The 12,341-nt window shown below is 36.4% G+C and overlaps 1 protein-coding gene across 2 annotated transcripts in view; it reads left to right on the top strand.

Moving 5' to 3' along the window:
* TMPRSS15 (transmembrane serine protease 15) overlaps positions 1-12,341 on the top strand; it is a 137,803-nt gene that overhangs the window by 89,802 nt on the left and 35,660 nt on the right. For both annotated transcript variants that reach the window (XM_036850722.1, XM_036850723.1), the window contains 2 exons: positions 2,266-2,376; positions 3,719-3,848. In XM_036850722.1, coding sequence (XP_036706617.1) covers positions 2,266-2,376; positions 3,719-3,848 — 241 coding nt within the window. The remainder of the gene's footprint in view (positions 1-2,265; positions 2,377-3,718; positions 3,849-12,341) is intronic.

Raw genomic sequence — 12,341 nt, 5'->3', positions numbered from 1 at the left:
TGGGATGGGATGGGTTGGGATGGGATGGGATGGGATGGGATGGGATGGGATGGGATGGGATGGGATGGGATGGGATGGGATGGGATGGAATGGAATGGAATAGAAATAACAGAACAAAGTAAGAGTAAATTTTAATTTAGTTATGTGCACACACACTCACACACACACATATACACATTGGGGTGTGCCCTAGAGTATGATTTAAAATATGTATTTTTACTGTGGTCCCAGCTGAAAAAAGTATCTGAAAGTCCCTGCACTAGTCCCATGTAAGCACTAGCCCTTATGACTCTGCAGCATAATAAACTTTCAGCTGGGGAGTGAGATGGCCTCTCTTCTTTAAGGCAACCCAGTATGAATTGGTTCTCTTGGGGCACTCTTCACTTGGTTTTCTGGATGGCAACTTCCTCCCATCTTGCACATGAAAACACTCTTCCTTAAGACCCTTATTTAGTCTTTTTCTAGAAAAAAACTCGAATCCTCTTTTTCATAGCTGGAAATAGGTGATAGCTAGAAATTTATAGTCGCTGGACTAGTTTTGGTAATTTTTAAAGTATTAGTATGGCTACATTTAGTGCCTCTCTTTAGAACATAACAGTATTTATCAATGCTCACAGATTTGGGGCTACAACCTAGATTCTAAAGCAACAGAACTTATTCCTTTCAGGTGTCATTACATTTGGTCATCATAAATTGAGAAAGTCTCTATGGAGACCAGTACCATTTGTTTTTGAAACCATTTTAACATGAATCGTGTATCTATGAAAGCAGTACAGTATAGTAGTTAATGATTAATATTCACTAATAGCTTTTAAAATACAGGTTTCCCTGTTCCTTTTTTTTTTTTTTTCAAGTGCTTTTTCTTCCCCATTATTATTGTGCGTGCACCACGTAGGGGAAGAAACTTCAAGCTTCTCCATACCCAACTACTATTTCCTTTCTCAGAGGGTCCAAATCCCGTGTGGCCCCAACAGAGATCCTAATATCAGGATGTAGCTACCCCTCCCAAGTCATAATCAGAAAACAACTTGAGGAAAGCAAACCCCTCTTTTCCAGTGAGACAAAAGCTCTCCCAGGGCAAAAGTCCTTAAGATTTAAACAAACATTTCCAGGAAACATAGTTCTCACTCCTTTTAAACAATGAGTATTTCAAGTAGACATCTTTCTGCACAACTCAAATTCTGGAAAAAACTACCGGATCTACTCAGTTCCTTCCTTGTCCAGCCTCTTCATTTTCCTTCTTTATGTCCAAGCACATTCCCATGACTCCAACCCTGCTTTTCTTGTTTAGATCTCCATTCCTACCTCCCTTCAAATTACTACTATTGCAGGTTCCATTTCTTTAGATGACTTTTTTCCCATCTCATCACGTTTTTTTGTTTGTTTTTTAAAATTAATTAATTATTTATTTATTTATTTTTGGCTGTGTTGGGTCTTCGTTTCTTTGCGAGGGCTTTCTCCAGTTGCGGCGGGTGGGGGCCACTCTTCATCGCGGTGCGCGGGCCTCTCACTATCGCGGCCTCTCTTGTTGCGGAGCACAGGCTCCAGACGCGCAGGCTCAGTAGCTGTGGCTCACGGGCCCAGTTGCTACGCGGCATGTGGGATCTTCCCAGACCAGGGCTCGAACCCGTGTCCCCTGCATTGGCAGGCACACTCTCAACCACTGCGCCACCAGCGAAGCCCCTCATCACGTTTTAATCAAGCTCACTGCTTCCAGCCTGGTCCAACTTTGATCCCACCAAAAGGCCCCTTCCACATTTCTATATAATAAAGGTTTGGAGGTATGATTTGGATGGTAAAACCAAGAGATCTCTCTATGCTTGTGTAACATGCCAGTGGTTGTTACTTGTATTGGGCTGGCCAAAAAGTTTGTTCGGGTTTTTCCATAACATCCTATGAAAGAACTTTTTGGCCAGCCCAATGTGTTCACTTGGGTTGGAAGAATTTGAGACTCACAGAGATGGTGCGGGAGAGGTATGTCCAAAACCTCTCAGCCATCTCTTGGAAGTGCCCTGCCCTCTGCTGCAAAGGAGATGCTTAAGGTTTTATACACGCTCTTCTTAAGCCATGCCTCTGGCTTTGACAGAACTATTGCAGAAATATTCTAAGCAGTAAGTGTGCAGTCATAGTCAACATCACAGCCAGCTTTAACTATGCACTGTGGCTAATCACAGGATGTTTAAAGAGGCAGAAATGAGATGGGTACTCTAGAACTGTCTATTTGTCATTTTTTTATCCTATACCGTACATATTTTTTCCCCATAGAGCCCTGCAAGGAAGACAATTTTCAGTGTAAGAATGGACAGTGTGTCCCGCTGGTGAATCTCTGTGACAGTTTTCCACACTGTAAGGATGGCTCAGATGAAGCGCATTGTGGTACGTTTTGTTTTTAGGAAAATACGTTTTATCAGCTTAACCTCTACATTTGGATTCTACAGACGTGAAAGGAAGATTATGACTATATTTATTAAGACATATTTTGGTACTCTGAGGTTATGATTTCCTGGTGATTTCAGCACTGCTGTCACCATTCTGGTTAGAACAAAAGCTAACATGCAAACTCTTGTTTCTGTTTGTTTGTTTAAACTTGACTACATTTAATAACTTTAAGTCTAAGGCAACCCATCTTCAGGTAAAAAGCATAAAATATCACAGAGAGACAACAGCCCACACCAGTCACCCTAGCGTCACTCTTATTAACTGTTATACTCGGTACCTTGCCTACACACAGAGGCACCCTCATGCTCATCTATAACTGTCTTTCTTAGACTTGTTCCTTCACATGCTTGATTCTTCAGCATCTACTACTCCTCCTGCCTGCGACTTCTGCCCAGCCCCACTCCAGATCTCTATCACATTAGGAGTCATGGCTGCTTTTACTCTGTCTTACTTTTATTTCAGAGCACATACTTAATGCTATCTATGATGTGCCATGCATTGTAACTAAGTGCTGTAAAACGATCTTAACGTAATTAGAATTAACTCTATTTCAGTCATGAGAAAGCTGAGGCTTGGAGGAGTTAAGGGGCTGCCAAAGATCACACACCTAGCAGGGGCTAGAGCTGTGTTTCCAGCCTAAGTCTGTCTAATTCTAAAGTCCATGCTGTTATTCTTTTTATAATAGGGGAAAAAATGTAAACATAACATTCACTTACAGAATTACAATATGGTGTCTGTGGGTAAAACTATGATGGGTGATATTTTATCTGTTTGATAAACTAGCTTAGCTTAACCCAATCCCCACTTAGCCACTAATGGCCTTAACACTCTATCCAAAATGGTTGTAAGATGAAGGGGAAGATGACGGAAACCAAACAGCAAAAGAATAAGGGCAAAGAAAATAGCTTCTGGAGAAAGAAGTAGGAAAAAAAAATGCTTACAGTTATTCCTGAACTTAAGTTTTCCTTCTTTTAGAGAACACATTTGTAAGATATTCTCTTCAAAAAGCTTTATTTTCTGTTTATTTGCTGTATTGGTATGCAGTGAACTTGTATATCTCTGCCCTTTCCCTTTTTATTAGTCATATGAAAGAGCAAAATTAAGTCTACCGAATTTATCTTTTTCAACTTAAGACTTCCAGCATACTGTTACGAAAAATTACATACTATCAACCTCTAAACTCTAAATGTTAAGAACATTGTATGTTTAGTTTAGAGTTCATCATTTCCTTTTATCAACTTAGGTCACAATGACCCTATGTATGATCTAATCTCTTTAGTGCGTCTCTTCAATGGCACGACAAACCGTGGTTTGGTGCAGTTCAGAATCCAGAGCATATGGCATGTAGCTTGTGCTGAGAACTGGACGATCCACATTTCAAATGATGTTTGTCAGCTGCTGGGACTAGGGTAAGTAATTCTACCAGCTCTCTCTTAAATTATTCTCAAGCTTTTTTATGGGTTTTAAATTGGGTTTACTAAGAAATTTAAAATTTATGGAAGTTATGAATTTAGAAAATACACATGATCAAAAGGAAGAAAATAAAAAACTTGCCTAACCCCATTCTCAAACAACAACCACGGTTAATAACCTTTTTATAAATATTACATAAATATAAGTATGTAGAAATAGTATATTACAAAATCATACAAAATACCATATTATGCTCTGTCTTGTAGCCTACTTACACATGAACATTTCTCATGTCCTTAAATATTTTCTGTAGATTATTATTTTTAAGAAAAGGAAATATTCCATTTTATGCTATAGTATAATGTATATAACTAATCACAAGGGTAACGCAGAGAACACGCTTTTGCTGTATCTTTGCGACATGTTCATAATAGTTCTTTCAGATTTGTATCAGTATAATTATTGTGAGAAAGAATATGCAAAATTACAAGACTTAATTCAAGTGGCAACTCCGTATTAATGATTCACCAAAAATTTACTTTACATCCCAGTTTGATATCATAATATGTTACATCAAATATATAAGTTCACCATATTCATTTTTTACCTTCCCATCAGTCTCAAAAGTGATGAGGTGAAAAATGGTGGGTGATAAGTAGTAATAATTTACTTCATTTAAGTTGTATAATCTGTCAACTCTAATTCACCATTCTGATCCTTTGGTATTCATGATTTGAGAGATTTAACCATATTGGGTCACATATGGTTATTTATCACTCATAGCACTATATTATTTACCGGGTTGGCCTGTAAACTAAGAAGTCTATAAATGTAAGACCCATGTCTATTTTATCCATTATTGCATTGCTAATTTCTAGACTTATCCTTGTTTCAAAATACAGGTGCTAAAAAATATTTGTTGAAGCAATAAATTATTCTTTATATATAAGTATATATGTAAATATAAATATAAATATTTCTAGCTAAATAAATGTATGCCAGAAGTATACATTTGCCAGTTATAAATCATTATAATTTCCTTTCTGCCTTGAAATGGAGAATTGTTTTCTAATTTATTTTAGAAGATTACATAAAATTACAAAGGAAAATAATTTAAGTCCACATCCACCTATACTCCCAGCATTTCCAAGTTATCTCAGCTATTTCTAGTTCATCAAAATCAAAGGTAACTGATTGCTTTCCTCTTAAGGGGCCCTTCTTTCTGATTAGTAATTCATAAAGTCATCATGCTATACACAGATTTTTGAAATTTATTTCAAAATGTTTATTTTTTAACCCAAAACATATTTTCCACTAGAAATAATGTTAGTGCAGTGGTTAGATCCTGGTTTAGCCCATAATAGCCGTTTAATTTCTGGTAGACTTGGAGAGTTATATTGATTACCAGTGCCAAAAGTAGCACCTAACCACCACATAGAGATATTTTACAATAGGAAAATGTGTTGAGGTCCCAGTCAGAGCGTCAGAAATGCTCTATAACTTCTTGGATACTAGAAGTTGGATAACTACTAGTTGGATTGAGAGCTTTCAGCTCCCTTTACCTCCCGAAATGCTGTTCCTTCAGAATGGGAACTCCCCAGCTCCAAGTCTCATGCAAGTGATGTCATCCTCATCAGGAAGGCAGTTCCTATCAAATCCAAATGGAGGAAGTGAGTTTTACCATCCATCATGTAAATAATCATCAATTTGGTTTATGTGTATTATTTGGAAACCTTGCAATTTATATATATTTATCCCTTTTATTATACATTATCGTTTGTGTTCTAACAAAAACCCTTTTAACCTGGGGAGCTTTGAGACATAAAGAGTCTTGGAGGAGGGTAGGTTAGGGGAAATAATGTTTTTTGATGAAGAATCAACAAAACACTGAAACGGACAACTGTTTATCCCCACTTCAAGTAAAGCACTGGATACGTGGTGCTGACTCCAGGTTCCTACTTTAGTGTTGATTTTAGTTCAATAGCAAGTTCATGCAGGTGAGGCCCTAGGAAGTCCTTTGCTTCCACTACTAAACTTGCCAGTAATGCTGAGGAGCTATTTTATAGACTCAGAAACTTAGTAAAGTTTAGACTGAGGAGATGGGTTACTTGACCTTGTGTCCACAATTGATGAATCTTAATGCCCTGGATGATTGGGCTTTTACTACACAGGAGCTTGAGTTCCAATTCTTCACCTAAGCATCACTATATGCTTATAAACACAGGTGTTCTTTCCACTGTGGTTTGTGAATCTTAGCTGAATTATTTCCTCGAGGATAGACCGGGGTTAAGATGAATCATTTACAAAGATCAAAGTGATTGATATCTTCTTTGGCAGAAATATTTTGAATGCATTTGAATAAAATTTGTTGGGTGATTACATAATGCTGATTCCTTCAGTTGCATGAGAGAACATATTGGAAAGGAAACATTTATCTTTATTATTTTTTAATAGTTGCTAAGATAAATATATTCTTTTATTTACTCCCAGATCGGAAATCTAAGCATTGGTAATGATATTGGGCCTGGTCTTCAGATGAATGAGACATAGTTTTTGCTTTAAATGCTTATGTGGTGGAGATAGACACATAAATAAGCTGATTCACTTTGTTATAAAGCAGAAACTAACACACCATTGTAAAGCAATTATACTCCAATAAAGATGTTAAAAAAAAAGAATTACAACATAATGTGATAAATACAATGTGCTATAGGAGAACCTATACTCAATTTGGGCATGTCAGGAAAGGCTTTCTAGAAAATGGCCTGAGCTGTGTGGCTGACAGCCAATTCCACACAACTATCTATTTACATGTTTTTCCCCAACCAGATTTTACTCTCTAGTTCACTGACCTCATTTCTAATGACTCACGGTCCTTCCAGATGGAGACAGGGACAGAGGACTAGATTTTTTTAGTGTGTGAAAAACGAGTAGTACATCCCACTCTTGGATACAATATTTTTCGCAAAGGTCAGGCGCCTTGTTTTCTTCAGAAATGAGTCAGGTATTCTCTGCAAAGACTTTAATCTTCGGCCCTGCACTTATTAAATAGGCTCCATAGTGCTCTAGTAATTGAAAGAAAGTTCGAGCCTTAATGAGAATTTGTCTAGAGTGGTGCACGGTAATGAAAGAAAACTTGGCGAGTTGAAAATGATGTGTTTGGTACAGTGGGAAGTAATTTAGGAGTCAATTTATTAAAAAGGCACTGTAGTCCCTCAAGATTATTTATTCAGATAGGGTACAAAATACAATTCCCCACAGATTCTAGTAAATCATATGAGGCAGATTTCATCAGCCTTTCCTTTTCTAAATGAAATATTTTCATTCCCTGCCATTGATAGCTGCATAAGTAAAAAGTACTTTGAATAACATTTTTGTGTCTCTGATCAAAGTATGAAAGAAAACGTTTTACACTGATGCAAGAATAAATGTTAAGGAAACTTAGAGTAGTGATTTTTAAAATGGTATTTCCTAGGAAAGCACACTACCCTGTTACTAACCCAGTAAATGAACTAGGCAGTTGTTTTGCCCTGCTAAGCGATTAAAAATGAGAAGTCATCAGGTCTGTACAGCTCTACAAAATTCAGGAAATACTAATGTTTTAAAAATAGAGTTAGTTATATGTATCCCCATGAGGCAGCCGTATGAGGAGCTGGAGTTAATTTTTAAATCGCATAATAGTCCTGGCTAGATACCTTCAGTTCAAATATCAAAAACATTAAGTTGAGCCTCTCATTCTGAAACCGCGAATAAGAAACAGAATTACTTCAATGTTCTTCCATTTCAGAGGTGTTTCAAAAATTTTGGGGGTGGGGTGGTGAGGGGTAAAATTTTTTTTAATTAACCTGCCAAATAAATAGAGCATGATAATTTAATTTCCTGTGTAAGCACTACAGCAAATTTGTATTCACAATTTAGCACTAAAAATAGGTTCCTGGAAAACTGAAAATAGAACCCGTGTTTCCTATTAGTTTAAGGAATTGGTAGAAAAATAATGCTCCTCTTCTCGACTATATTTTCTGTCAGTGTTCCCAAATTTTCAACTATGTGGGAAAAAGCCTTAACATAAAACAACAACAAAGATTAGATATAGGAATTAATAGAAAATATATAACTACTACATTCAACTTTAAATGATTTCTTTTTATTTGCTAACTTGACACAAAAATAAGTAAATAATATTTTCTGTTATTTTTAAATTTTAATTTACAAGTCCAACACCAAAGGAAATTTTAATTTTAGTCTTAGCTATGTCCCTAGGGTGGGATGAGTGAGGCAGTGAGCTGCTCGGGTAGGGGGAGCTGGGGGAAGGGGGCGAAAAGAAATTTTATTTTACTTGGTTTAACTCACCTAGCTAAAAAGCTCATCATTTGCCAGAATTACAATTTATAACTCTGATGGGTTTTTTTTCCTGTTTTAAAATTAGAAATGCATTAATTAAAAATAAGTAAAGAGAAAATAATAGCAAACTGCTGTAATTGTGTAACTTCCTAAGATTCATCTTAAGCTTATTATCTAACAGGGTTGGGGAAAACACAGTGGCTATGTAATTACATCTGCTATGGGCAAGGGCATGAAAGCAAGTGTACCACCGTACCACTGATTTGTAATCCAGAAACTAGATCAGCAGCTCCCAGACCTGGTGATGCATTACAATCACCCGGTCATGGTCCCAGACATTCAGATTCAGGGTGGTCTAGGTCAGTGGTTCCCAGTGTGTGATTTTAGAAGCAAATTAGTAACTGAATCACTTTGCTGTACAGCAGAAATTAACACAACTTTGTAAATCAACTATACTTCAATAAAATGAATTAAAAAAAAAAGAAGAAGCAAACTAGCAGCATCTGCAACACCTGGGATGCATGTATACAGATGCATATTCTGGAACCGCCACCTCAGACCCACTCGTCCGAAAGGCTAGAGCAGGGCACAGCAATCTGTGTTTGAATAGCTCTTCAGGTGATTCTGCTGTTCACTGAAGCTTGAGAACCACTATCTAGGGTAGATGTCCTTAACCTTCTTTTGTGTGTGTCATGGGCATTTTTGGCAGTCTGGTGAAACTTGCCAACCTCTTCTTAAGTTCATATTTTTGCATAAAGTAAAATACACATAATTACAAAGAAAATTCATTACACTGAAAAAAGTTATCAAAGTATTAAAAACACAGTGTGGTATTATATATTTCTCTATTAACGTTGTAAATAAGATATACTGGTGATTCCAATGATTATTGTACTATCAAAAATGAGCATAAATGATATTTTTACAGTTATACAGTAACTGCAGTGTGATCTGAAGATATCTGCAATTTGTTTTGGTGGCAAAAGTATAGGTGTTTCGAATAATATTGTGGTTAGTCACCTGAATTTGTATCAGAAGAAAAGACTGTATTTCAATTAGAGGTTAGTAAAAATAAAGATGTCATTATTTCTCCTCCAACTATAAGCCCCCTACATGTTACCATGAACTACTAGGGGCTCCATAGAACCCAGGCTGGAATTTTGGCTAGAATGAGGCCCAGAGGTCTTGGTTCTTTAAAGAAGCCCCTGTGATTCTGATAAGTAGTCCTCTCACTTCAAAGGAACCCATGGAACTTTGTGTACTTGTTTCAGTAGAAAACATAGAAATTGTACAAAACATCTCCAAAGTTTGGCAGTTTGATTTCATCTGGTGTTAAAAACAAAGTAAAAACAAACAAACAAACATTTTTTTCCTACTGCAACCAGGTTTAAATACCCTATGTGAGGGTCATCTCTGACTTAATCCAGGGGATTCCTCCAGTATATCAAAACAAAATTAGAGAGTTTAAAAAGACCACTATAAGTAGGACATAATTAAAAGGGTTAAAAAAAAAATTCATGGCTAAGTTTTCAACAAACACAGGTTGGTATTATTGCTTGCTTGGAAAAAATTCATTCCTGATTTATCCCTCTAAGTATTTGAAAACATATTATTGGGAATTAAGGTACTCTTTTATGTGAAATGTCACTTATTTTTATTAATACAATTTAAGGAGAAATCTCTTTGTCTTTAACTTTTATTTTGACTTACACTCAAATGGGTATTTTGTAACCCAGAGAGATTTATGTGGCAAGGAAATTACTGAGAATATAATTATACACATAAAGGTTAAGAAAATCTCTTTTGGTCAGTTGTGAATCATCTACCAATAAATTTTCTGCAACATAGTTGTTTAGTCTATAAAAGTTTGTTAACAGAGTTGGGGATTTTATTTGTTTGTTTTGGGTTTTGTTTTCGTTTTTTACTCAAAGACTTTTTTTTTTCCCTTAAAGTTTGTTACATAAAAACAACAAGATATTATGGTTTTCCCCAAACCAAAATATCTTCACCATTCCCTTAAATCCTGTTGTTTGGGGAGGGGGAGGGAGGCTTCTATATTTTAAAATAGAAACAGATAAGGACAGGAGAAAACTATCATCCCTTGAATATATTCTCAACAGTTCAATTTTTCAGTTCTGAGATTTTGTTTCTAAATAATAAATGGTGACTTAACATATCGTTGTTAACCTTTTATTTTGCCAAGAATATTTTAAATATTGCATTTATCTTTATCGTCTCCATCATTTCTTAAAATAAGAAATAGTTTGTCGTAGACTTCTGCTGCTTACATTCTGTTTACTATGAATACAAACTGGAATAAATTGTGTTCAGTCTGAAAAAGGTGAGCTTGATTTGGAAGGATTTGAAATGCAGGTACTGTCTCCAATTAAATTCGAACTTTTAACATCCAGCACTGACACCTGGAAATATTTGTATGAACTGATGGCCTCTATACACCACTCTTAGGTTGCTGATACCAATATTTACAACAAAAAATTTAATTATGGGAGTATTTTAGAAGTTTTTTCCAAAAGAATGTTTTTTCCAGTTGTTCTGAATAACCCAAAACAATATACATGCACCATTAACTGCAGTCTTCTCTCACATAAAGTTTGAGGCTGCATATATAGAGCACGATCTTAGAATACAACCTTTATGTGTGTCATTTTTTCCCCGTGTATACATAATCTCTATTTTTCTCAGCTAGATAGTGAAAACATCACTATGGAACAGCACTTCAGAATCCCAGGGTAGCACATTTAGTGCTCACTAAATAGTCTATTCTTAAAGCTTTGCCTCTAGTCTTTCTTCTAGAATAGGCGTGTGTTAAAAATTTAACTGCCAATCCCATCAGTGCAATGCCAGTGGTAGGTGTGTAATAAATAGATACTAGATTAAAAACTGATTTATAAATAACTTTTCAATATTTTTTCAATTTAATTTTGTATTCAGTTTCCAGAGAAATTAATGCATCCCCTCAGGGTCTGTCTTTAAAAAGACAGCTAAGCAATAGACTAAAAACAGCTAGAGATAATAGAAGTCTTAAATCCACAACTTAGATGTATATTTTTAATGAATTACTCTTCTAGATGTCCCCCCACGTAGTCATGAGTGCTGTCAAATGACAAAACTAAAACAATTTAATAACGAGTTTGGCATCCTTTATTCAAGAGTAAACAGCCCATGGATTGGGGGGTACAGTGCCTCACAAGCAGGGGAGCATTATACCTGAGGGATTTGGGGCGAGAGCGAGTTTTATGGAACATTAGAAGAGACGATGAAGGTCAGGGATTTCCTTACAGGCATATAGGCTACCAGGTCCTATTTTCTAGGGTAAGGTGAGCTAGCTAAACCTGAGTTGGAAGATTGTGACTGGTGTTACATTTTCTTTCTACATTTCAGGAAGTGAAGCACTTCCTGTAAGTGTAGGCTGACTTAGGTTTAGATTTGTGACGTGGGCCAGGCCCCTGGTTGACCACCATTTTGTGGGTCCTGATATATGAATTAACTTTATCAGTGGCTTAAACATATTGCTTATAGTAAGATTACTATAGGTAACTAGAAGTCACTTTGGAAGCCAACAAGCAGACCCCTGAACAAGTAAAGAATTAGATATTTTATTTGACTATGACAGTGGCTTGAGACTAGGAAGCATCAGAATCACCTGGAAGGTTTGTTAAAAGACTCTTCACTCTTCACTTCACCCCCAGAGTTTCAAAATTGTGGGTGGATCTGGGCTAGAGCTGGGCGATTTGCAACTAGCCCCTGGTGAGGCTAATGTTGCTTATCTGGATTACACACCTGGAAAATCTTTCATCATGGCGAGTCGGGAACATAGAAAACTACCTAGAAGAATATCCAACACACATAGGCATTCAGCAGAATAAGGATACTGAGAACATGAACCAAAAACAGTTAAAGAAGACAGACATCTAAAAGGGAGATCGGAGAGTAATTAGGATCCACCAACTTGTCCCTCCCAGTCAAGAGGTACACTAACCAACCAATTCCAATGATATTTCTGGAGCCTTCATGCAAAGTCAACACAACTAGAGCCTCTTCAAATTGGATAGACAGTCCTTGATATTCTCAAAAGTCAAGATTAGCGTTGATGAATTGTACCAGAAGATGTACCGATGGTAAAATTC

Source organism: Balaenoptera musculus, chromosome 4 (assembly GCF_009873245.2).
Source record: "Balaenoptera musculus isolate JJ_BM4_2016_0621 chromosome 4, mBalMus1.pri.v3, whole genome shotgun sequence".
NCBI classification, from domain to species: Eukaryota; Metazoa; Chordata; class Mammalia; order Artiodactyla; family Balaenopteridae; genus Balaenoptera; species Balaenoptera musculus.
The sequence above is the reverse complement of the archived record's forward strand: the minus strand, read 5'-3'. Positions and strand labels throughout refer to the sequence as shown.